We start from the raw sequence: 26,725 nt of genomic DNA, 5'->3' as shown, positions 1-26,725 counted from the left end.
TGCTGTACCACAATCTGTGGTATAAAGGCTTAACATAATTATTCCAGAAGAACTTTCAGTAACAACATGTATGCTTCTGCTTAAGGGAATTAATATATATATGTATATAACAATTAAAAACTTATTTTAAAATATATATATTTTATTACCTATGATTTACAGGTCAGTATAATTTTTCTTAGATAAAATTTGGAGTTTTCTAAAGGGTTCTAACAAGAGGATGTAACTGTACAGTCTTGTCTGAAAATAGATATCTAGATAAAAGTAATATCCACTTCATTTTTAGATTCTTGGAAAATAATTTCGGTTTATGTGAAGTTAATGAAAATAATTATTCCCATATTATAGAAATATCAGATATTGTTAATATCTGATATTAAATCAGGTGTTTTTATAATTCCATTCCCTATTGTATGGGTAGAAAAACTGCTCTAAAGGGAAGTATAATTTGCAGTTCTAGGGTAGTTTGTGACAAAATTGGTAGCATAATGATGGTCTCCTTTACTATATAGAAAATAATTTTAAAATTTACTTTAATTGTTAAAAAATTTATTTTGTTTGTGTTCATCTCATTAATGTAGTTACCATCATCTATATATTACCTTTAAATGCTGAATTCTTTTGGTTTTAGATCTTTAACTTCACCATATTTCTCACTTCTCTAATCTGTAGTCTGTTCTGAGTCTCTCAGAAGACCCTTTGAAGGTTCCTGATGAGTCACTCTTCTTAAATAGTGGTGGAGATTCTTTGAAGTCCATACGGCTCCTCAATGAGATTGAAAACCTTGTTGGCACAGCAGTACCTGGGCTTCTGGAAATTATTCTTAGCAGTTCTATTTTAGAGATTTACAATCACATCCTTCAAACAGTGTTTCCAGATGAAGATCTGACATTTAGCAAGAATTATTCCACAAAAAGAAAATCCAGCGATGTTAATCAAGAGGAAACCAGTGGAAAATCTTTACATCAGGAATCTGTCATGCCTTTAAATTGTGACAACGAGATCAATGCTTTTATTGCACTGAGCCGAGGGAGTCAGATTTTGTCTCTGAATACTACTAGGTTTTTAACTAAGTTGGAACATTGCCCTTCAGCCTGTTCTTCTGATATAATTTCACAGACTAACATTCAAAATATGAAAAGCTTAAATCCTCCAGCTCTTATTGGGAAGTCAAAAGATATGTCCTGTGTTGCAAAAGTTTCTGAAGAGGAAACATCTGTGATGGGGGCTGAGAAAATGGAGTTTCATGTGAGGTGGAGGTCAGACACAGGCAAATGTGTGGATGCTTCACCTCTGCTTGTAATACCAGCTGTTGATAAGTCATCTGCAACTGTGTACATTGGCTCCCATTCTCATAGAATGATGGCAGTTGATCTTTACTCTGGAAAGGTGAAATGGGAACAGATTTTGGGAGATCGCATTGAATCCTCAGCATGTGTATCTAAGTGTGGAAACTTTATTGTAGTGGGTAAGTTTCTGAATTTGAGGTTTATAGAGTTAAATTTAATTACCATATGGTAATGCTAGTAGGGCCAAGTTAAATTTAAAAAACCTATGCATAGTAGGTTTGGTTGCTGTCAAAGAATAATAGTTAACTACATGCTGATTCACAGTGTGGGCCTTAGGTCAGAGTTTCTGGATTTGAACCTAGCTGTAAAGCTACTACCAGCTCTGTGACCTTCAACAAGTGTTAGCTACTACCTTCTACTCAGTTTCATTAAGGTGTAGGTGACTCTTACTTTACAAAGATATGGGGGTCTAGGCGTAATGTCTCCTGAACTACCACTCTCTTTTTACCCCCCAAACTACATCAAGTTTTACTTTAATGCTCATGGCATGTGCTTACCAAAGCTGTTCAGACTAAGTGCTTAGGAATATATCTCCCTACTTATGTTAGCCTGGCTAGAATCTACTTGAATCTGAGTTTGATTCTTCTGTATTGAAAACTTACATTTTGAAAATTATACTACAGGAAACTTTCAGTTATACATGTGAATGATCATGAGTAATCCCTATTCATGAAAGTCAGCTCATTGAGGTTACTGTTTGCGTTCCAAGTGTCTAAACCCAAAGCCTCTGGCACGTGGTGGTCACTTAGTACTTTTTTTCTCTTTTTAAAAAAATTTCCAGTTTTATTGAGATGTAATTGACATACAACATTTTATTAGCTTAAGGTATACAATATAATGTTTGATATGTGTATATTGCAAAATGATTACCACAGTAAATCTAGTTAGCATACATCACCTCAAATATATAGTTCAGTGTTGTTAACTATCACTTAGTACTTTGAATATTTGTTATTAATATAATATACAGTAAAACCCTTTTTAGTATACAGTTTTATATTTTGACAGATACATACTATCATGTAACCACTACCACAATCAAGAGTCCACTGCTCCAGGGACTTCCCTGGTGGTGCAGTGGTTAAGAATCCGCCTGCCAGTGCAGGGGACACAAGTTTGATCCCTGGTCCGGGAAGATCCCACATGCAGCGGAGCAACTAAGCCTGTGCGCCACAACTACTGAGCCTGTGCTCTAGAGCCCATGCGCCACAACTACTGAAGCCCACACGTCTAGAGCCCATGCTCCACAACAAGAGAAGCCACTGCAATGAGAAGCCTGTGCACCGCAACGAAGAGTAGCCCCTGCTCCCCGCAACTAGAGAAAGCCCATGCATAGCAACGAAGACCCAACACTGCCAAAATAATATATATATATATATATATATATATATATATATATATATATATATGCATATAGTAGCACTTCACTGTGAGCATTACATGAGTTGACAGATATAAAGTTCTTAGAGTAGTTCCCTTCACAAGGTAAAAGGTCAATAAACATTTGGTCATTGTTAATGTTAGCATTTCTGGAACACCTACTATGTACTGGGCATTTATCCTAATTATCACAGTAACCCTGCTGTAGATGTATCCACATTCAGCAGAAAGATAATCTAGGCCCAGTGATGCTAGGTAATTTGCCCAAAGGATGGCCATGACAAGATCTGAATCCAAGTTGTCAAAGCCTCTTTCTGCTGCAGCATGCTCATGTTCATTGTTTTCCTGGTAGTGAAGCACTTTATGGTACTTTTAAAATGTAAGATGTACCTACTAAATAGGTTTTTTATACAAATGCTTGCTGCTTTGCTGAAATGTAAATCGAGCCAAACATAGAGCCTAAGTACACATGAAGAACATCGAATATATATTGTCATGATTTAAGCCAAATACTTATTTTCCAGTGACATATCTAAATCTCATCTTTTGTATTTTGTTTCCCAACAGGCTGTTATAATGGGTTGGTTTATATTCTGAAGAGTAATAGTGGAGAAAAATACTGGATGTTTACTACTGATGATGCTGTCAAAAGCTCAGCAACTGTGGATCCAACCACAGGACTTTTTTACATTGGTTCTCATGACCAGCATGCATATGCTTTAGATATATATGTAAGAATTCACTTCATCAATTTCATACCATAAGCATAGATAGAAGAGTGTGAAACTATCAGGTGGTGGTGACTAGGGGAGCAGGTATTAACTCTTCCCAAGTTTGCGATCTGGAAAGATTAAGGGGTTAATTAACAGCCATAATATCTTAAGACAATTTTAACTTCCATACCAAATTTTCAAATAAATTTACTACTCAGAGTTTTGAAATATAAGGAACTTAGAATGCCATCTTGACAATAGAGAAGAATCACAAAAATATCAATAAGAACTGATCACATAAAATTTTTAAATTTAAGAATTATAAAATTAAAAAGAAATAAGTTGGGAAAAGTTTTTGAAACAAGTGTGACAGAGTTAAAATATTCATAAGTATAAATTAAGAGCAAATACAAATTAATAAGAAAAATGTAAAGGTCCAGATAGAAAAATAAACAAGGGATATAAATGCACAGGACCCCAAAGAAGAAATAGCTAGTAAATGAATTTAAATATTTCATATGTTTAAGAATCAAAGGAATGAAAATTTAAACTTTGAGATAAAGAAGCAAATGTTATTAGAGTGTAGCATTAAATGCTGGTGACAATGGTGGGAGGTAAAGCCTTCGAGGAAAACAATTTGACCATAGGTAACAATTTCATATCCTTTGATTCAGTAAAATTCTTCTAGGAATCTGTCCTGGCAAAATAATCAGAAACATGGACAGATATATGCACGAAGATGTCTATTTCCAAATTGTTTATAACACCAAGCAATTAGTTCAAGACAATTTTCAATGATAAGGTAGAGAAATTATTTTGTGTTCATATGGGATATGATTCATTAAAGTAATATTTAAAGAGTTTTACAAAGTTATTGAGCTAAATTAGATACAAAGTGTATGATATTCAGAGTGATGATCTCAAGTATATTAAGCTGTGTGTGTGTGCGTGCACCAAAAAGATCACAAGGGAAAATGCTAAAATGTTAACGGTGGTAATCTCTGGGTATTGGCTTTTGTCATCTTTTTATACTAACTTGATTCTCCACAGTGAGTATATATTATATTTATACTAAAAATAAAAGTTATATTAACTAAGATAGACATAACATCAGGAGGGACGGGATATGTATATTTTGTTAATCACCAGCAGAAACCAATTAATTTGCTTTCTTTTTCTTTCTTTCTTTTTTTTTTAATTTGCTTTCTTATTTGCAGAAAAAGAAGTGTGTTTGGAAGTTGAAATGTGGAGGAACTGTTTTTTCTTCTCCTTGTTTGAGCCTGATTCCATATCACTTGTATTTTGCTACGCTGGGAGGACTTTTACTGGCTATAAATCCTGTAGGCATAAAAGAATATTTATTGATTTTATTACCTGTTTTTCTTTAATATTTTTTATTTTTGCTTTGAATTCTGCAAATTTGAAGTAGATCTCAGTTATAGTCCATACATTACTGAACCAGAATTCATTAAAAATGACTGACATAAAGTATAGAAAGATGAGAAAAATCTAAGTTCTGTGTATGTCTTTTATCAATTTTTTATTTTATTTTTATTTTATTTTTTTGGCTACGTTGGGTCTTCATTGCTGTGCATGGGCTTTCTCTAGTGGCAGAGAGCGGGGGCTACTCTTCATTGTGGTGCGTGGGCTTCTTATTGCGGTGGCTTGTTGCAGAGCACGGGCTCTAGGTGCTCCGGCTTCAGTAGTTGCAGACCGTGGGCTCTAGGCGTGGGCTTCAGAAGTTGTGGCGTGCGGGCTTAGTTGCTCTGTGGCGTGGGGATCTTCCCGGACCAGGGATCGAACCCGTGTCCCCTCCTTTGGCACGCGGATTCTTAACCACTGTGCCACCAGGGAAGTCCTATCAATTTTTAAGTTGGCAGACTGTTCTCGGTCCTGTCAAGAACTTCGTGTCCATTCTAAGGATGGAGTTTATGTGCTAGTTATTTCTTTCCTGGTTTTACTGCAAGTTTTTAGCATTCATAAGTAGCACTCATTAATTTTATAGCTGTGTATATGTGTACTAGCTTCATTTATAATGTCAGCATGCCATTATAGCATTTTCTGGTGTTTATAGCTTTACCTCTGGGAGATTTATGAGTTTATTTTATAAAGGGTAGTTGATTAGTAGAATGATTTAAATCCTGTGAATTGCTTTTTGCCCCTGACAGGCCACTGGGAAGATAGTTTGGAAACATTCCTGTGGAAAGCCACTCTTTTCTTCTCCACGGTGTTGCCTACAGTATATTTGTATTGGCTGTGTAGATGGGAATTTTCTCTGCTTTACTCACTTTGGAGAACAGGTAAAAATTTCTAGTTCTGTTTTATTTACATTTCTCAAAGGCATAGTAGCTGGTGACAACTGAAGTAAAATTTTAAACATTATTCGACCCATTGTGTTGAAAACTAATTCTATTTTAATTGTCAAACCACGGGTTTTTAAAATTTTGAATGACGCTATAATAGATTTAAAAGATTCTATCCAAACATTGTTTTACTTTTGCCATTCTCCTCTCACAATTTAAAAAATGTCATCAGCTTTTTTTTGGGTTTTTTTTTTTTTTTTTTTGCGGTACGCGGGCCTCTCACTGTTGTGGCCTCTCCCGTTGCGGAGCACAGCCTCTGGATGTGCAGGCCCAGCGGCCATGGCTCATGGGCCCAGCTGCTCCGTGGCATGCGGGATCTTCCCGGACCGGGGCTTGAACCCGTGTCCCCTGCATTGGCAGGCGGACTCTGAACCACTGCGCCACCAGGGAAGCCCATGTTATCAGTTTTTAGCCAACTTTATTATAACCTCTATTCCGATTGTGAACATTGAAATAAACTCCTGCTTTTTCTATGAAAACCTAAATCTGTTACATAACCCAATTTGCATTGTGTGGAAGTTCCATCTTCAACTTCATGATCGGCAGGGTAGGCTCCTTCTGAGTCATAATAGGTCTTTCGTTGGGATAATAATCTCTACTTCTTTACCCATAAGTGACTGTGGCACAACTTCTGTGTTTTTGATTTTGGGGATTATTTTGTGGACTTGAGAGTGTACTAGCTCCAACGTAAGTTAGCCCATTGCTGGCTAGAGTTGACTTTGGGTGCTTTTTATTCTACATTCACCCCTCATAGCCTAGCAGTTTCTTTTGTTCTGTGTGACAATTACTTTGTGATGAAATCTTTTATTAAGTTCACGTAATATTTTTTATTTACAAAGTAATTTGAATATATTCTCACCTTTGGATTTCTAAAAAGCAGCAAATGCTATTACCCCTTTTTTTTACCTTTTCTGAATGAATCAAAGAAAGATTAAAGTGATTTTGTCCAAGTCAGGGACAGAATTGAGATTACAAATCATATTTCGTGAATATACCCACTCTTTTTATTTTGCTTTTACTGTACTGCTATTACTATGGATTTGTAAACACTATCTTAGACTTAAGCTTTTTCTTCCTTGTGTGTTTTCTTTAAAGTATGGCTGACAGGTTAATCTATAGTAGCTTTGAAATAAGCAAACAGTGTATATATCTACAGGGTAGACACACAACTCGTAGCTCTTTGTTTAAAGCTTTAAATTATTGCACATAAACTTTTCCTTTCAGCCTACTTACCCCCTTATTCCTCCATTAGGAGACCAGAATAAGATACAATTTTTAATAACATACACTGAAAACTGTGTAGTTTTTTCTTTGAAATAAGTGTCTCTGAACATAAAAGTAATAACTTCTGAATGGGGTTCGAAATGAATTTTACTTCATAATATTATGCATAGCGGTGATTTATGTAATAAGGACACTCACTGGTGGGTTTTGTGCTAGATTTTACCATTGGGACAGAGGTCTAATCTGAGGGTGCTACTTTTGGGAGAAAGCATTATTTTCTCTATGTACAGTTACCATTCAGTAGCCTGCGTCTCTCACATTTTATTGAGAATTTCAAAAAGCTTTATAGAATTGTGGAAATGAGATGAATGAATTATTTTTGCCTTTATCACCCTTCAGATTTGGCAGTTCTCTACCAATGGACCAATCTTTTCATCCCCATGTACCTCAGCATCAGAGCAAGAAATATTTTTTGGTTCCCATGATTGCTTTATCTACTGTTGTAGTATGAAAGGTCACCTCCAATGGAAATTTGAAACTACTTCAAGGGTGTATTCAACACCATTTGCTTTCCATAACCACAGTCGTGGCAATGAAGTGTTGCTGGCAGCAGCATCTACTGATGGGAAGCTATGGATCTTGGAATCTAAGAGTGGAGAGTTGCAAAGTGTGTATCAACTTCCTGGAGAAGTTTTCTCTTCTCCTGTGGTCTGGGAATCAATGCTTATTATTGGATGTAGAAATAATTATGTTTATTGTCTGGATTTATTGGGTGGCAATCAAAGATAATGAAGGACAGTCTTTACTAGAAAATATCTGTGAGATGTTTGAAAATATTTTACATTATGGAGCATGTGGATAGTCTTATTTATGTTAAAGATTATATTTTGTTTAAGAAACTTGCCTATTACACTTTATTGGAAAACAACCGTATTTTACTTCCTATAGGAGCAACAAATGCTTTTAAAAGGAATTATAGAACAAAACACATCAATATGTTAAGTGACAGTTTCTTTTAATTAGGCTACAGATGTTCTACTTGGTTTTTTATAAAAGACTTCTGGAAAAAAAGATCAGAATATACTTGGTGGGTTAAAAAATTAGTCTGTGATGTAATACACCATTCACTCATTTATACTGAGATTCATAACAAGATTTTCAAAGAAAGGATCTATTTATCAAATTAGTTTCCATAATTTAAAATTTTTTATTATTATTTTTATATTTTATTTATTTATTTATTTGGTTGCACCAGGTCGTAGTTGGGGCAGGCAGGCTCCTTTAGTTGTGGCTCATGGGCTCCTTGGTTGCAGCACGTAGCCTCCATAGTTGCAGCTCGCCAGCTCCCTGGTTGCGGCACGTGGGCTCCTTAGTTGTGGCTCACGGGCTCCTTAGTTGTAGCATGCGAACTCTTAGTTGTGGCATGCTTGTGGGATCTACTTCCCTGACCAGGGATCGAACCCAGGCCCCCTGCACTGGGAGCAGGGAGTCTTAACCACTGCGCCACCAGGGAAGTCCCTGTAGTAGTCTCTTATGATCTTTAATATTTCTGTGGTGTCAGTTGTAACTTCTTCTTTTCCATTTCTGATTTTATTGATTTGGGCCCTCTCTCTTTTTTTTATTGATGAGTCTGGCTAAAGGTTTATCTGTTTTTTTTTTTAAGCTTTTCAAAGAAGCAGCTTTTAGTTTCATTTTATTGTTTTTTAAGTCTCCTTCATTTATTTCTGCTCTGATCTTTATGATTTATTTCCTTATACTAACTTTGGGTTTTGTTTGTTCTTTTTCTAGTTTAGATGTAAGGTTAGGTTGTTTGAGATTTTTCTCATTTCCTGAGATAAGCTTGTATTGCCATAAACTTCTCTCTTAGAACTGCTTTTGCTGTGTCCCATAGATTTTGGATCATTGTTTTTCATTTTCATTTGTCTCCAGGTATTTTTTTAAAATTTCCTCTTTGATTTCTTCAGTGATCCATTGGTTTTTTAGTAGCATATTGTTTAGCCTCCACGTGTTTGTGGTTTTGCAATTTTTTTCTTGTAGTTGATTTCTGGTCTTCTAGCGTTGTGGTTGGAAAAGATGCTTGATATGATTTCAATTTTCTTAAATTTACTGAGGCTTGTTTTGTGGCCTAGCATGTGATTTATCCTGGAGAGTGTTCTATGTGCACTTGAAAACAATGTATTCTGCTGCTATTGGATGGAATGTTCTAAATGTGTTTATTAAGTCTTATCTGGTCTAATGTGTCATTTAAGACACAGTGTTTCCTTACTGATTTTCTGTCTGGATGATCTGTCCATTGATGTAATTGGGGTGTAAAACTTTCCTACTATTATTGTGTTACTATTGATCTCTCCCTTTATGTCTGCTGGTATTTGCTTTATGTATTTTGGTGTTCCTATGTTGGTGTTTATATATTTACAGTTGTTATGTCTTCTTGAATTGATCCCTTGATCATTATGTAGTGTCCTTCTTTGTCTCTTCCAACAGTCTTTATTGTAACATCTATTTTATCATATATAAGTATTGCTACTTACCCTGGCTTTCTTTTGATTTCCATTTGTGTTCAATACCTTTTGCATCTCTTCACTTTCAATCTGTGTATGTCTTTAGATCTGAAGTGAGTCTCCTGTAGGCAGGAAGGCGGGATATATATGGGTCTTTTTTTTTTTTTTTAATCCATTCAGCCACTCTGTGTCTTTTGATTGGAGCATTTAGTCCATTTACAATTAAAGTAATTATATGTATGTTCTAATTGCCATTTTGTTAATTATTTTAGGGTTTTTTTGTAGGGCTGTTTTGTTCCTTCTTTTGTTCTCTTGTGATTTGATGACTATCTTTAGTGTTATGTTTGGATTCCTTTTCTCTTCTTTTGTGTATCTATTATAGATTTTTGGCTTGTAGTTACCATGAGGTATTTATATAGTAATCTGTATTTATACATGATTGTTTTATGTTGTTGATCTCTTAATTTCAAATACATTTTAACAATCCTGCATTTGTATTCTCCTCCCCTCACAATTATTATTTTTGGTATCATATTTTACCTCTGATTGTTTTGTGTAACCCTTAACTGCTTATTTTAGATATAGATGATTTTACTACTCTCTTAACCTCCCTGCTAACTTTGTGCATGGATGATTTCCTACCTTTACTGTATGTTTGCCTTTACCAACGAGTCTTTTCATTTCATAATTTTCATTTATCTAGTTGTGGCCGTTTCTTATTCGTTAAGAGACGTTCCTTAAATATTTCTTGTAAGTTTGGTGGTGCTGAACTCTTTTAGCTTTTGCTTGTCTGTAAAGATTTTGATCTTTCCATCAAATCTGAATGAGAGCCTTGCTGGGAGTATTCCTGGTTGTGGGTTTTTTCCTTTATCACTTTAAATATGTTGCCCTTCTGGCCTGCAGAGTTTGATGAAAAGTCAGCCAATAGCTTTATGGGAGTTCCCTTCTATGTTATTTGTTGTTTTTCTTTGGCTGCTTTTAATATTGTCTCTGTCTTTAATTTTTGACATTTTAATTACAACATGTTTTAGTGTATTCCTCTTTGGGTTAATCTTGTATGGGACTCTCTGTGCTTCCTGGACTTGGATGTCTGTTCCCTTTCCCAGGTTAGGGAAGTTTTCAGTTATTATGTCTCAGATATGTTCTCAGTCACTTTCTGTCACTCTTCTCCTTGTGGGACCCCTATAATGAGAATATTAGTGCACTCAGTGTTGTCCCAGAGGTCTCTTATACTGTCCTCATTTCTTTTCCTTTCTTTTTTCTGTTCAGCATCAATGATTTCCACTACTGTGTCTTCCAGCTCACTGATCTGTTTCTCTGTATCATTTAGTCTACTATTGATCCTTCTAGTGTATTTTTAATTTCAGTTATCATGTTCTTCATCTGTTTGGTTATTCTTTATATTTTCTAGCTCTTTGTTAAAAACTTTTAATTTTCACTCTGTGTATCCATTCTTTTCCCATGTTCTCTGATCATCTTTATAATCATTGCCCTGAGCTCTTTTTTGGGTATTTGCCTATCTCCACTTCATTTAGTTTTTCTTGTGGGGTTTTATCTTGTTCCTTCATTTAGAACATGTTCCTCTGTTGCCTCATTTTGCCTAAGTTGCTGTTTGCATTTTTATGTTTCTGGTAGGTTGGTTATGTTTCCTGACCTTGGAGAAGTGGCCTCCTGTAGGCGACGTCCTATGTGTCCCAGCAGTGCATTCCCCGCTTAATCACCCAAGCTATATGCTCTGGTGGTTTCCTGCTATGAGGGCTGTGTGGGTCCTTCTGTTGTGGTGAGCTAACTATGTGGGCCGTCTGGTAGGCTTGGTTGGCCCCTGTTCAGGTTGGTTGCTAAGCCCTGCCCTGTGCAGAGGCTGCTGGCCACTGGTTGGCATGACCAGGTCACAAGATGGCTGACTGCAGAACCCCAGGGGCCCCAGGGCTAGTGCTGGCTCACTGGTGGGTAGAGTCAGGGTCTAGAAAACACCAGGGCTGTTGCCTATCCTATGGTGGGTGAAGCAAAGTCCTGGGGTTAGTACTGGTCTACTGGTAGGCAGAGCCAGGTCCTGGAGTCTGGATGCAAGGCCAGTGGTCCCAGATCTGTTGTCAGATCGCTGGGGGGGGAAGGGGGAGGGGCTGTTCCTGACACAGTTGGGTATGGGGTTTGCGATGTCCCAGAGCTTATGTTGGCCTGCTAGTGGCCAGGGCCAGGACCCAGGCCCAGAGAGTCCCAGGACATGCTCTGGCCTACTGATGGGCTGGATGGGTCTGCAGCCTGTGGGATTGTGGTTTTCTTGCATCTGGTGTCTGCCCCCTGGTGGCTGAGGCTGGTCCAGAGGCTAGAACTGGCTGCTTGGACAGCACGGCCAGGGCACGGCTGGGTCTTGGGGCTAAAAACCAGAGGGAGGATTTGACAATGGCCCTTGCCAACACCAATGTCCATGTGGTAGAAGGAACTCCCAAGAATGGCTGCCACCAGTGTCTGTGTCCCCAGGGTGAGCTGCAGCTGCCTCCTGCCTCTTTAGAAGACTCTCCAAGATCAGCAGGTAGGTCTAACCTAGGCTTCTATCAAATGACTGCTTTTGCTCTGGGTCCTGGATCATGTGAGATTTTGTGTGTGCCCTTTAAGAGTGAAGTCTTTCTTTCCCCCAGCCCTCTGGGACTCCTGAAAGTAAACCTTACTAGCCTTCAAAGCAAAATGCTCTGGAGTCTTGTCTTCCTGGTGCACGACCCCTAGGCTGGGGAGCCCGATGTGGGGTTCAGACCTCATAGTGCTTTGGGAGAACCTCTGCAATGTAGTTATTCTCCTATATTTGGGTTTTCCTTCCAGCGGTATGGGACTTGACTATATCACAAATCCTACCCTTCTACCCATCTTGTTGTGTTTCCTTCTTTATGTCTTTAGTTGTAGAAGATCTTTTCTGGACGGTTCTGGTCTTTTTCATCAAAGGTTATTCTGCAAATAGCTGTGATTTTGGTGTGCCCATGAAAGAAGGTGAGCTCAGCATCTTTCTATTCCACTGTCTTGGCCAGTCCCTCCAGAATGAATTTTTAGAAGAATATTGAGTCTCTTGCAGAATTACAAAGAGGGCTAGAGCTATATACAGCCAGAAACAATGAATGCCTGAAATCATATCATTTTGGCCAGAAGTAGCTGCTGTCCTTGAGGCTCTAAATGCTTATTACCTTATGGCTGACCCCACTAACGCTGGACACTGTTTCCTACCACTGCCAGACTTCCTCACAGTCCCCCCATCTTTTGGTCAGTTGCTCCCAAACCACAGTCCCTTCCAATTTGAAGTGAAACATGTTGTTATGCCCACGAGAGAGTATAGGAAGGCACCTAACAGGCATTTCAACTGTGGTAGGAGGTGAGTGCTGCCCTCTACCAAGACCCACAAGGTAGAGATTTCCGCAAACACAGAAAGGGGATTGAGGCCATAGGTGGCCCAAAAGAACATATCTTCTGCTAGGTTTTAGACCCGTGCGGATTCATCTTTAATGTATTAACCACCTGGAGCTCTTGCTAAATGCACATTACAATTGAGAGGGCTGGAAGGAGGGGGGCTTGGCTTAGCCACACTGGAGACTGAGGCAAAAGGAAAAATCAGTAATACTGACCCTGTCTTTATTTAAAATTTTGATATTTGTTCATCATGGAATTTGCGTTAACCTTGATTTTTAAAATATTGCATTAAAATAGCATTCCTCTTGATTACTTGGTTTTTTGGCACCCAAGGCAAGTGCCTTGCTCACGTCACTCACTTTGCCCTTGTCTGGCCTCGTGAGTCAGTAGGTCTGGTCTGCGGCCCTAAGCTGCGTTTCTCACATGCTCTCGGCTTGTGCCCATGCTGTTGTTCCATGGCCCACGCTTTGAGTAAAGAGGTTGTAGGATCATTTTGTCTGAGATGCCAGACCATTCAATTCCAGTTTAGGATTGAGATAAACATTTTATTTGTCCCTACTCATTATTTTTCTCCAAAAACATCTAGTTAAAAGTATAATAAGGTACCATATAAAATGCCTTGAAATTTTTCTTTCTCAACAAAAGCTTTGTAGAAATACAAGCTTTCTATAGATGGTCATTGAAATCAGTAAAAACTTCAGCTTGAAATTCCATCAGTGCCGAAGATCTTGTGGGTATTTTTTATTGAAAGATCTTTTTCCTTCAATAATGGACATTTTACATTAAAACTTTATACAACCAAAATCTCAAAATAATAATAAAATCACACTAAGGTATTTTTATTGTTAAGTCTCTACTTCATTTTATTGTTGATAAAAATATTGCAAGACAATTGTAACTCTAATGTTTCTGCTTTAAAATAAGCAATTAAAACTAAACATCACAAGAAGAGACAATGAATACATACTACAATTTGCTAATAACCGGCTAAAATGATAATTTAATAGTAATTAATGTATAAGAAACAATTGCACTTGAAAAATTAAAAAAGTAAAGAAAAACCCTCTAGTTTTGTAATATGTCTTATGAACAGAGGTTAATCATCTATAACCTTGCCAGGAGAAGTGTATGTTTGTTTAAATTAAAAAAAAAAAAAAAAGCTTGTGTATTTAACTAGTAATCATTCATTTCTTTTAAGTCTTGAATTTTTTATATGCTTTATAGAATTTCCCCCATAGTTTGTTGATCAGAAAAGACTGCAACACAACTAAAGCAAAATAACACTTCATTGGTATTTAGTGCAAAGTAGGAGTAGTTTTTACATGAAATATTAAACATGTAGCCTTTAGAAGTTGTTGGAAGTAAGTGTTATGACTTACTTCCAGTATACTTTCCTCAGTATTACTCTTAAAAAAGATTTTGATGGAAATTTTTTAACTGAGGTATTTCTCCTCCTTTGTATGGGATCAGTGGTAGGTAAGCCAGTACAGAGTTGACTTGTCTACTATTCTTTGTTAATGATCTGATTTATGCACCTGTTCTCTGCCATTACTGTGATATTATTCAAAGCTGACAGGATGACAGAAAAAGACAATGCAGAAGAATTAATGTAGCAGTATAATTCCAGGGCTCTAGGTGGAGAGATTCCTATTAAGAAGTGTTATACTAGTGAGGAAATCATTGAAACTAACAAATGTCTACATATTTGATTTAGAAATGAACATCACTGTGGAAAACATGCAGTGGAATATTAATTGCTTCTCATAGCCATAAAAAAAGTTAACGTTCCATTGATTCTTAACAGTCTGAGGGTCCACTATATATAATATTAACTCCAACTTGCAAAAGTACAACTATCCACTTCACCACACATGCCAGCTGCTACCATGAGGCTGAGCCATCGTTTCCAGAAAGAAAATGCCTTGTATATGGTAAATAACTTTGCTGTCATCCTTTCTTTAAGGTACATAATAGTGTAACAGCACACTGTCTATTGAGTAAGCATAGAGGAAAATGATACTAATAAAATACTAATGTGTTTTTGTAGGAGAGGAGAAAAGGATGTAATTCCTTCCCCTGCTGTACTAGGCAAAGGATTTGTACTTAGATTTTGAAGTCAGGATTGAAGAAAAAGGTACTATGCCAACACCACGAAATGTAGGTTAGTACCAGCAATGTGTGGGTTTGCTGTATTTCTGTGTGTCATGTAAAGCAAATTTAGGGAAATAAAAGTGAACATATGTGGCTTTTAAATTGCCAAGTCCTTTTTTTTAATCACGTGTATAACAACAAGGCCACTTAAAACTCTGAGATGTTTTTAAAGGTAGCAAGGTGAATGCTCTACATTATAAATGCTATTGAACATTTGACTCTAAATATGAATTACTTGATTATGGTAAAGAAAGAAACTTCCCACAGGAAGTCCTTTAGTACAAAGACTTCAAATCTTGTCTTACTGTTAACTTTCCCTAAAGATTTAAAAGATTTTCAGAGACATGTAATGTCAATAAGACTCTTATACTCTGTAATAAATGGCTGGTTTGGGGGGGTTGTTTTATTATTTTTCCTGTCTCACTTTTGCTGCTTTGGGTGAAATGAGCCTCCCGTTCAGAGTTTTAAAATCTAGATTACACTAGAAGCAGTGTGTCCCACACTTCTCAACCTCTGTGATCTACCGGAAGTATCTGAAGAGTTTTTACCAGAATATACACATCTGGCCCCATCCTCACAGGATCTCTGATGATTGAGTAGGTCTGGGAGGGAGCCTGAACTTCTTAAGAACAACTGCACTAGATGGGGATTCTCAGAGACAGAGAATTTGTAGCTTCTTTTTTTTTTTTTTTTAATCATTTTAAATAAAAATGTTCCCTAGGAGCCAGCTGGGCCAAATGGTTAACGTGTCCTTGAGGAGAGTTGTGGTATAACGGGGCCCGTAGCTCAACAGTGCGGTAGAAGAGTCAATGGACTCGCTGTCTGTGTTACAGTTTCCTGTTGGGGCAAAATCATGAGAAGCAGACATGGGCAAAGAGTTGGGAGCCAGACTTCTACTTGCAATTCCCAGTTACTCACTGCATTCAGGCGAATGGGCACTCTTGTTTATATAAGATCCTTTCACTATTACTATAGAAAAGGGTAGAAATCCCCAAGCACATGGTAAATGGTTTGGAACAAAGAAACAGGAGTACAGAATCGAGAAAACTATTACAAAGATTGGCAAAAGTACATGTTCTGAGTGGTGTGTGGGTGTACGTGTGTGGAAGGGCCATGGAATGGGTGTGGCAGGCGCTCGTGAGAAGTTCTCAGTCTGGAGATTTTGCTTCATGTGGTCCCTAGGACGGAATTTTCTCTTTAGAATTAGGAGGACCTCAAGGCACCAGGACCTAGGGCTGTGCAAATACACTCTTTACAAGGAACACCACCAGTTCAGTTTCTGAACATTATTTTAGAGCCTATAAAACATGCTGCTTTTCCCTAGCTTCGTTTCTTTCTTTACCTCATATAAAAAATAAATAAATAAAAAGGGCAAGAGAAGAGCCAATAACTGGCAGTAGGAATGGATAAGAGTCACTCTTTACTTAATAATCTGTGGACAGTCGCTCCAGGCCTTGGCTTTCCTTTTGGCCAAAGCCAGCCAGGCTGGTTCTGTTGACACGGGGGCAGCGTCTGGGGTAGAGAATCTCTTTGTGACTTCTTTCACCAGTGGTGCTGGGGGAGCCGAATCAGAGATCTCCACTAGATTGCATTTTGAAGGAAAAGGAGAAAGGAATAAGTCAGAGCCACATTTTGATTTAGCAGAAGTATGAGATTCAGAAAGGAAAACCCAGTGAAACACTGGGTATCTTTGGCGAGAAGAATTAGAGAAAGAAAGCTACGTGATCATAACTGTTACATACAGAATTATGGTGATCACAGTGCAGTCGATTCTAATTTCAGAGAATTTCTAGAAACCTAATTTTCTCTGTGCACAGAAGCTATGCCTGTGTAATAATAAGAGGTAAATTCTGTGATTCTAGGCATACAACCAGTCAATTTCATGAAGAAAAAGCTTAAACCAAGTAGTTTGAAGTTTGAACCTGTTAGCTGGTGAGGTTAAAAGCTACCTCCTCTACCAAGCATGCCCTGGGTCCCTCCTCCCTCTGAGGCCCATGGATCCTGCCAGCTCTTATCACTCAGACTCCTCTGACAATTCCTTTGCATCCTATCACTATTTATCAGACCTTAGAGGCTTTGTGTGGTGAGCGTCCCTTTGTGTGGTGAGGCTTTGTGTGGTGGAGCCAGCTCTGAATTGCATCAACCCTTTGGTGCTTCTAAGAAACCAGGCAGACAGAGGTTGATCTCTTTGACTTTGGAGCTTTCACTATTCTGCAAGAATTCTCTCTTGACACACACCAATATGATGTTTAGAATCCTTAATTCCTGAGTATAAGATCAAACGAAATAATGCCCTTGGAGGTTCTTGAGAAAATGCTCCAGAGTGGTTTTCAAATATAAAGTTTTTTTCTCCTCACCAAATAGTAAATATAGCTTTAATAGTGAGACCTCTTTACATTTCCAGACCTCAGCTAGCAGGTATCCAAGGCGTAAAAAAATCCTGGGTCCAGAAGTTGGGTGTCCTCTGAGGAACAGGGCTGCCTAGTGGGAAAACAGATGCCCTAATAACCCCTGAGAGGAAGTTCTTTCAGACCCTCCATCCTCCAAGTGATATGTAACACAGAAATAGTTACAAACATCATTGGATCATTTTATCTTTTAACAGAATAAAGAGTTTTTTTTAACGTGCATGTGTCTCCTATGTGTCATGAACATATAAACACTGCTGTTGTTAATTAACATCAAGGACTTAGAGCACAACAACTTTGCTCTGTAAAGTCACACCTGGGTCAGAAATTTGCTGTCTGAAATCACATCAGTGAGAAGGGACCAGGGACCACCCCACTTTTGCCTGGAGCATCTGAGCCACTTGGATGACCATGATTCAGAGAAACAATTTCCATTTCCAACTGGAGCACAGCTCCAGGTAGGGGTTTTCCAATACAGCTTCCTCACATTTACCTTAAGTTTGTGGTGTCAAAGGAAACAGGCTCCTGAGTCCACTTTTCAGCTCAGGCTTGATACCAACTACTTTGCTTTGAGTCACTGCTTCATTTAAATTTTACCTAAAATTCACCCTTTCCCCTGAATCCTAATATAATGTTATCTCTTGTTTTGTTTAGAAGGTTCTTATGGTGTGCAGTCTTCCTTGCTGCAGGAAGTTAATAAACCTAATTTTGTTGGACTACAGGCAGTGGAGTTGGAGAGGGCTCATATCACCTTGTTAAAGGTTCAGGAAGAGTCACTTGATATCACATTAGTAGCCTGAAATTAGCCATGGTTGGGAGTATTTACACCACAGCAAATACTACAAATCAGAGGTCTCTCCACTCCCTGAAGAACTGATTGTTAAAAGTTTATCATCACACCACTGATAGTGGGTGAGTTTCTGATGATCTTTATCAGACGAGCTTTATCACTGTCAGAGTTGATGAATGGGGTTGTGAGACAGCTTGTGCTCTGAAATGCCTAAAATGCTGTGCTAGTTATGACGCTAGAGGAAATAAAACACACCCTAAGAAGAAAAACTTTTAAGTACGGTTAAATAGAAATGGACCTGTTCTCTACCTGTCACAGATGTAGGAAGAGTGTTGGCCTTTTTCAGCTGTTCTCGGCGCTCAAGCCTGGACGCTGCTGTCTCTGGCTTCTTCTCTTCTGGCTGAGTGGTGGACTTGTGCAGGGAACCAGCTCTGCTGACACTGCTGCTTCCAGGCTGCGGGCTGACACTGACCTGGATGGACAGAGAAAGTCAGGGGGAGACTGACCATGCAAGGCAAGGCCTTGGAGGCTTCCATTGGCCAGCCCCCATTCTCTGGTCCCAGAGGAGGGGCCAGACTGCAAGGGGGAGCAGTGTGTGCTCAACCACCGAGCCGCTCAGTGCACATGTCCCGAAGAGGGGACGTTACATACTCTCCCAGAAGAGCCCTTCAAATTAACTACACCGTCAGGGCCACAGAGCAAGATTCCTAATTTCCTCTCGACTCACTGCTCAAATAAAATGCTGCTTGTATTTCTCATATAACCTGTGTGAGCGGATTCTGCCAAATCAGGCTAACCGAAGAGCATAAGGAAACCAAATTTCTAACCTAAAACGCCTCCTTGTCCTAACAGTGGTCAGCTTATTGCTCTACTGTCTAAGTATTCTCCACCACTCTCAGCAAGCCTTGTTTTGTTATTGTCGTCTTAAATCCTGTGAACTAAAAGAGCCAAGCTCAGGAACTCTCTGGCGGTCCAGCGGTTAGGACTCGGCCCTTTCACTGCCGGGGCCCAGGTTCAGTCCATGGTTGGGGAACTAAGATCCCGCAAGCTGCGCAGCGCAGCCAAAAGAAGGGAGAGCCAAGCTCAGGAAAACAAAGTTAGAGCTGAAGGCTAAGCTACTTACGTTTTCTTTGGAGAGCTTTTCGGCCTGCTTGGCCTCCCTGGCTTGCTTCCTCTCCTCTCGAGTCGCTTGCTGCTCCCGAAACCCCTTCTGCTTTTGCAGTGCCAACGTTATCCACAGTGGCTGCGCGGTTTCAACTTTCTCCGCAAGTTTGGAGCTGTCTAAAGAGTGTCTGCTCTGAAGCATCGGCTTTTCTGTGGGAAAAATGACTGTGATATTGTGATGTACAGTAAGAAATACATATTTGGTCTTTGTCTCTGTTTCTGGCACAGAACTAAAACCCTTGCAGTTTCCTAAGTGATGAGAGCATAAAGGTGTCTTCTGTTCTGCTAATGAGGTAACTTTTGGAAAGCACCTAAAGATGGAGGTTGGTTGCCAATAGACCCAATCATGTGATTAGAGGGTTAGAACTTTTAGTCCCACCCCCAAGCTCTCGGGGAGGGGCGAAGGGTTGGAGGCTGAGTTCAATCACCCATGGCCAATGATTTAATTGATCACGACTATGTGATGAAGCCTCCATAAAAAGCCAAAAGGACTGGTAAGGAGAGCTTCTGAGTTGGGAACACGTGGAGGTGCTGAGAGAGTGACTAGCTCCAAAAGCATGGAAGCTCTGTGCCCCTTTCCCCATTCATCTCTTCCATCTGGCTGTTCCTGAGTTGTATTCTTTATATATAAACTAGTAAGTAAAGTGGTTCCCTGAGCCCCTCTAGCAAATTAATTGAGCAACATAAATTTGCAATTGGCATCTAATTAGATGGGGGCAGTCTGGTAGGACTGAGCCTGTAACTTGTGCAATCTGATGTTATCTCCAGGTAGAAAGTCAGGACTGAAAGAAGTGAGTTGAATTGACACCAGCTGGTGTCAGAGAATTGTTTGGAGGTGTGGGCATCCACCCCCCACATCTCCCCAACAGAGTCAGTAAAAAAATCAGATGTGCATTGAAACTAACTACTCCCTTGTCTCAGTCCCTCATCCCCTAAAGCTTATGACAGTCATCAGGCCAAGAAATAGTCAACTATCCCTTTCTAACACAAATACAGTGCCAATACCTGAGTGACTCCACTGGGTGGGAAAGTAATATATTCAATCAGTGGAAAAAAAACAGGAGCATGTGTCTCCCCTCAAAATGGAAGAAAAAGTAGTCTCAAGTGTCAAAAAACCTCAGGCCTACAGAGGACCCAGGTAGTTATTTGATTCATTGTCCTGCTTTTATTTATTGCTTTTTCACATTTTTTTTCAATGGAAACTTCTCCATGTCCCCACCCACCCCCCTCCATCCAAACAAGTGGAATCCCAACGTATGAAAGAGGAAAAGGGGACACTGCAGCCTAGTGGGGCTGCTGAGGACACCAGGACTCTGAGGAACACAGTGGGAAGCTGTGATTTTGGTCCAATGCCCTCGTTTTTGCTTTAAATTTTTATTTATTTATTTATTTACTGGCACACTGGGTGGCGTGTGGAACTTCCACGACCAGGGATAGAACCCGTGCCCCCCAGTGGAAGCGTGGAGTCTTAACCACTGGACCGCCAGGGAAGTCCCCAGTGCCCTCATTTGATAGATGTGAGTACTTGGGTCCATAACCATCAACTGCAGTGACCACGGTCACCCAGCACTTAGTGCACGGGCTGAAGCCTGAGCCTAGGACTTCTGACTTCCAGTCTGTGCTTTTATTGTGGTGGACTGTCTTGCCTACGCAACTGGGGGCAACAAACTTCCCAGGTAGATGGGGTCTAACACTGAGTAGTAACTGGGCTCTGGAATTGAGCAGACCTGGGTTTGACCTTATGTGACCTTAGAAAAGCTACTTAACCTCTCCAAGCTTTCATTTTCTAATCCATAAAATGGAGATGAGAACGGCACATGCCTCATCAGGCTGATGTGAAGATTAAAAGAGGTCCTCGGTATGAAAACATTTAGAATAGTGCTTGGCATGTAGTAACCTCTCTACAAAAGTGAGTGTTCCTGTTATTTATGTCTGTGAGACAATGATCCCCACTCCCCTTCTACTCCCCAAGTAAAAATTATGCGCTTTTAGAGATAACCATTCTGGCATTGGCATTGAATCCTTTACTATCTCCAAGGGAAAGGGCCCATTCTAGTCCTGTTCTTTGAAACCAAACAGAAGTACACTTTGTTCCAGACCTTACCAAACAGGGCTTTCAGTTAAGTGAACTTCATATTGAGGAGAAAGAACCAAAATAAGTTCGAATTGGGAATTCAAGCACAGAAATTCAGGCAGATCCTTAATCTTCTACAGCTTTTAGATCTATAATGCTGTACAAAGAACTCATATAATGAGCCTTGTGAATTGTAATATTCCTAACCAAATAAGGGTTCAGTTATGATCTAACATAGGAAAGAAAACCGACACATTTCAGAAGTATTTTTTTAAAAAACTAAAACTGAAACTGAAAGGAGTTTTTGACTAGTTAACCAGAAAATCAAAAAATATTTACCACTTCGAGCATTCTACTTAACTGAGAAGCTTTATGTACATTGGAACGAAATGAGTTTCACCTTTTTACTCAAGGGCTGTGTAACACCTGTGTGTAAAAATGGCTAAAAACCAAATTCCCCAGGTCTAAGTGATGTCCATTTAAAGCAGTTATGTAAAAGAGTCTCACCTGAACTTGCTTGGGAAGGTCATTCAAGCAGCAGGCCAGTTTCCTGCCAACAACTTTGACTGGGTTTATCACAAGGGTCGAAATACCTTTAAAGCATAATTGCCTAAACTTACAGTTGACGAAAATAATTTGAAAAGATAAATCTCTAGCCAGATTTTTATCTTCTTAGATCTGTAGTTTGAATAGTACATCCTGGAGTTATGGACCAGACTCTTTGAAAGGCTGTCACATAATATGTATTAAGGGCCTAGCGGGTCTGGATTGTAGTTGGGGATCAATAAACAGAAAACAGGATGTTAAAATGGGACTCATGCCTGAGTTTCAGCCAGGGATGCCCCAAAAGGTCGTAACAAATAATAAATGGCACTTTCTCCCGTGTTCTGAAGTGATGTGCTTGATCACCTACTCAGGACTAGCCAACGAGGTGACCAAAACAGCCACCTCAAGGTCCTAGGGAAATCAGAGCTGAGGCAGAAGCAGCCAGAGTAGAGAATTTCTTTGAAATACATTGTTGGAGCATGGTGTGTTCCCATGTCCTTTCCCCAGCAGAGGAAAGGGGGCTAAGTCAAGTGAGAGGATCTCTAATGAGAGCACTCAGATAAACTCCCGGAGTCTGTGGGGCACAGACTTGAGGTTCTGTTTACACCAGGAAAAGCCCAAAGGTGAGGACGGTGGCTGCCAGGGGCCTGGAGAAGAGGCGTTTGTGCTGGGAAGACATCTGTTACTGAGTGATGCTTGAGGTTCAGGTGCTAGCCATGTGGATGGGGGAGAGAGGGGCAGTCTGGAGGGGAACCAGGGACCCAGGGCTGCCTGGAGGAGGCACCACTGAAGTAGGGGAATTGCAGGAGGAGAAAGAGCCCAGGTGGCACATGAGGGGTCTGAGGAACACACAGAAGAATCAGCACTGAACATCCCGCAAGAGCAGTGAACGTTGCTGCCTCACCTCTCTCCCTTCCTTTGCTCTAGCTATGGAGCCTGTTTCTGGGCCAGGAGGAAGGGCAGAAGTCGACCAGGCCTGCACCCCCACTTTAGGCATTTCAGCCCAAAGCAGGCCAAATTAGGAGGGAGACACTTAGTTTGAAATACTGTTTGGAGTTTGATTATGACACTGGAGGCAGCATATAAATTACTAACATGAGATAGTTGTTACTAAAGGTGCCTAGAGGACTTTTTACTATCAAAAAGTAACTGAAAAGATAGAAAGAACTCCAACTCAACAACTAAAAAACCCAATTAAAAAATGGGCAAAGGACTTAAATGGACATTTCTCCTAAAAAGACATACAAATGACCAACAGCATATGAAAAGGTGCTCAACATCATTAATCATCAGGGAAATGCAATCAAAACCACAATGAGGGGCTTCCCTGGTGGCGCAGTGGTTAAGAATCCGCCTGCCAATGCAGGGGACACGGGTTCGAGTCCTGGTCCGGGAAGATCCCACATGCTGCAGAGCAACTAAGCCCGTGAGCCACAACTCCTGAGCCTGTGCTCTAGAGCAAAAAGAGAAGCCACGGCAATGAGAAGCCTACGCACGGCAACGAAGAGTAGCCCCTCTCTCCGCAACTAGAGAAAGCCCGTGCACAGCAAGAAAGACCCAATGCAGCCAAAAATAAATAAATAAATTTTAAAACCACAATGAGGTATCACCTCACATCTGTGAGAATGGCACGTGTGTGTGTGTGTGTGTGTGTTTATCTCCCAGAAAATAACAAGCGTTGAACAGAATGTGGAGAAATTAGAACGCTTGAGTGATACTGGTGGGATATAAAATGGTGCAGCCACTATGGAAACAGTAGGGTGGTTCCTCAAAAAATTAAAAATAGAATTACCATATGATCCAGCAATTCCACTTCTGGATATTTATCCAAAAGAACTGAAAACAGGATCTAGAAAAGATATTTGCACATACATGTTCATAGCAGTGCTATTCACGATAACCAAGAGGTGGAAGCAACCCAAATGTCCATCAACAGATGAATAAACAAAATGTGGTGTATACATACAATGGGATACTATTCAGCCTTAAATAGGAAGGAAATTCTAATAGATAACTAATGAGAACCTACTGTATAGCACAAGGAACTCTACTCAATGCTCTGTGGTGCCCTAACTGGGAAGGAAACCCAAAAAAGAGGGGATACAGGTATACGTATAGCTGATTCACTTTGCTGTACAGCAGAAACTAACACAACATTCTAAAGCAACTATATGCCAATAAAAATTAATCTAAAAAAAAAGGAAATTCTGACACATGCTACAATATGGACAAACCTTAAAAACATTATGTTTAGTGGAAGAAGCCAGTCACAAAAGGACAAATTCTGCATGATTCCACATACATGAGGTATCTAGAGTAGTCAGATTCATAGAGACAGAAAGTGAAACAGTGGCTGCCAGGGGCTGGGGGAGATGAAAACGGGAGTTGATTAATGGATACAGAGTTTCAGTTTTGCAAGACGAAAAAGTTCTGGAAATTGGTTGTACAACAGTGTGAATGTAGCATTACTGAACTATACACTGAGAAATGGTTAAGATAATAAATTTTACATTATGTATTTTTTACCACAATAAAAAGAACTTGTAAAAGTGACTGAAAGAATTATGGGGGGGAATCGGAAACGGCGGAAGAGTAAGAGGCGGAGATCACCTTCCTCCCCACAGATACACCAGAAATACATCTACATGTGGAACAACTCGTACAGAACACCTACTGAACGCTGGCAGAAGACCTCAGACCTCCCCAAAGGCAAGAAACTCCGCCATTGTACCTGGGTAGGGCAAAAGAAAAAAGAATAAACAGAGACAAAAGGATAGGGATGGGACCTGCACCAATGGGAGGGAGCAGTGATGGAGGAAAAGTTTCCACACACTAGAAGCGCCTTCGCGGGTGGAGACTGCAGGTGGCGGAGGGGGAAGCTTCAGAGCCGCGGAGGAGAGCGCAGCAACAGGGGTGCAGAGGGCAAAGTGGAGAGATTCCCACACAGAGGATCGGTGCCGACCGGCACTCACCAGCCCGAGAGTCTTGTCTGCTCACACTCTGGGGCGTGCGGGGCTGGGAGCCGACGCTTGGGCTTTGGTCGGAGCGCAGGGAGAGGGCTGGGGTTGGCAGTGTGAACACAGCCTGAAGGGGGCTAGTGCGCCACAGCTGGCCGGGAGGGAGTCTGGGGGAAAGTCTGGACCTGTCGAAGAGGCAAGAGACTTTTTCTTCCCTCTTTGTTTCCTGGTGCGCGAGGAGAGGGGGTTACGAGCACTGCTTAAAGGAGCTCCAGAGACGGGCGTGAGCCGCGGCTAACAGCGCAGACCCCAGAGACGGGCATGAGACGCTAAGGCTACTGCTGCCGCCACCAAGAAGCCTGTGTGCGAGCACAGGTCACTATCCACACCTCCCTTCCAGGGAGCCTGTGCAGCCCGTCACTGCCAGGGTCCCGGGATCCAGGGACAACTTTCCTGGGAGAACGCACAGCGCACCTCAGTCTGGTGCAACGTCCCGCCGGCCTCTGCTGCCACAGGCTCGCCCCGGATCCGCACCCCTCCCTCCCCCCCGGCGTGAGTGAGCCAGAGTCCCTGAAGCAGCTGCTCCTTTAACCCCATCCTGTCTGAGTGAAGAACAGACGCCCTCCAGCGACCTACACACAGAGGCGGGGCCAAATCCAAAGCTGAGCCCCGGGAGCTGTGCGAACAAAGAAGAGAAAAGGAAATCTCTCCCAGCAGCCTCAAAAGCAGCGGATTAAAGCTCCACAATCAACTCGATGTACCCTGCATCTGTGGAATACATGAATAGACAACGAATCATCCCAAATTGAGGAGGTGGACTTTGAGAGCAAGATTTACTATTTTTTCCCCTTTTCCTCCTTTTGTGAGTGTGTATGTGTATGCTTCTGTGTGAGATTTTGTCTGTATAGCTTTGCTGTCACCATCTGTCATAGGGTTCTACCCATCCGTTTTTTTTTTCTTAAAAAAATTTTTTTTCTTAATAATTATTTTTTATTTTAATAACTTTTATCTTACTATATTTTATTTTATCCTTTCCTCTTTCTTTCTTTTCTTCCTTCCTTCCCTCCTTCCTTCCCTCCCTCCTTCCCTCCCTGCCTCCCTTCTTTCCCTTTCTTTCTCCCTCTCTCTCTCTCTTTCTCTCTCTCTCTCTCTTTCTACTTTTTCTCCCTTTTATTCTGAGCTGTGTGGATGAAACGCTCTTGGTGCTGCAGCCAGGAGTCAGTGCTGTGCCTCTGAGGTGGGAGAGCCAACTTCAGGACACTGGTCCACAAGAGACCTCCCAGCTCCACATAATATCAAACGGCGAAAATCTCCCAGAGATCTCCATCTCAACTCCATCTAGCACCAAGCTTCACTCAACAACCAGCAAGCTACAGTGCTGAACACCCTATGCCAAACAACTAGCAAGACAGGAACACAACCCCACCCATTAGCAGAGAGGCTGCCTAAAATCATAAGTCCACAGACACCCCAAAACACACCACCAAACGTAGACCTGCCCACCAGAAAGACAAGATCCAGCCTCATCCACCAGAAAATGGGCACTAGTACCCTCCACCAGGAAGCCTACACAACCCACTGAACCAACCTTAGCCACTGGGGACAGACACCAAAAACAACGGGAACTACAAACCTGCAGCCTGCAAAAAGGAGACCCCAAACACAGTAAGATAAGCAAAATGAGAAGACAGAGGAACACACAGCAGATGAAG

The 26,725-nt window shown here is 40.6% G+C and overlaps 2 protein-coding genes across 6 annotated transcripts in view; one reads left to right on the top strand and one right to left on the bottom strand.

The window, feature by feature from the left end:
- The window catches only part of AASDH (aminoadipate-semialdehyde dehydrogenase), a 41,417-nt gene extending 26,241 nt beyond the window's left edge, over nucleotides 1-15,176 (top strand). For 2 of the 5 annotated variants that reach the window (XM_019928134.3, XM_019928133.3), the window contains 6 exons: nucleotides 673-1,468; nucleotides 3,297-3,460; nucleotides 4,660-4,782; nucleotides 5,611-5,742; nucleotides 7,429-7,696; nucleotides 11,968-12,560. In XM_019928134.3, coding sequence (XP_019783693.2) covers nucleotides 673-1,468; nucleotides 3,297-3,460; nucleotides 4,660-4,782; nucleotides 5,611-5,742; nucleotides 7,429-7,696; nucleotides 11,968-12,254 — 1,770 coding nt within the window. In that variant the 3' untranslated portion in view covers nucleotides 12,255-12,560. Of the gene's footprint in view, nucleotides 1-672; nucleotides 1,469-2,357; nucleotides 3,461-4,659; nucleotides 4,783-5,610; nucleotides 5,743-7,428; nucleotides 7,697-11,967; nucleotides 12,561-14,970 lie in introns of those variants that run through there. The other 3 variants (XM_073805296.1, XM_019928132.3, XM_033857067.2) reach the window with 3 other exon arrangements.
- The window catches only part of CRACD (capping protein inhibiting regulator of actin dynamics), a 273,931-nt gene continuing 261,264 nt past the window's right edge, over nucleotides 14,059-26,725 (bottom strand). The window contains exons 8-10 of the mRNA XM_073805295.1: nucleotides 19,396-19,586; nucleotides 18,582-18,744; nucleotides 14,059-16,655 (exon numbers count right to left, since the gene is read on the bottom strand). Coding sequence (XP_073661396.1) covers nucleotides 16,495-16,655; nucleotides 18,582-18,744; nucleotides 19,396-19,586 — 515 coding nt within the window. The 3' untranslated portion in view covers nucleotides 14,059-16,494. The remainder of the gene's footprint in view (nucleotides 16,656-18,581; nucleotides 18,745-19,395; nucleotides 19,587-26,725) is intronic.

This window comes from Tursiops truncatus, chromosome 5 (genome assembly GCF_011762595.2).
Source record: "Tursiops truncatus isolate mTurTru1 chromosome 5, mTurTru1.mat.Y, whole genome shotgun sequence".
Lineage (NCBI taxonomy): Eukaryota > Metazoa > Chordata > Mammalia > Artiodactyla > Delphinidae > Tursiops > Tursiops truncatus.
Note: the sequence above shows the minus strand (reverse complement) of the source record. Positions and strands in the feature narration are given on the sequence as shown.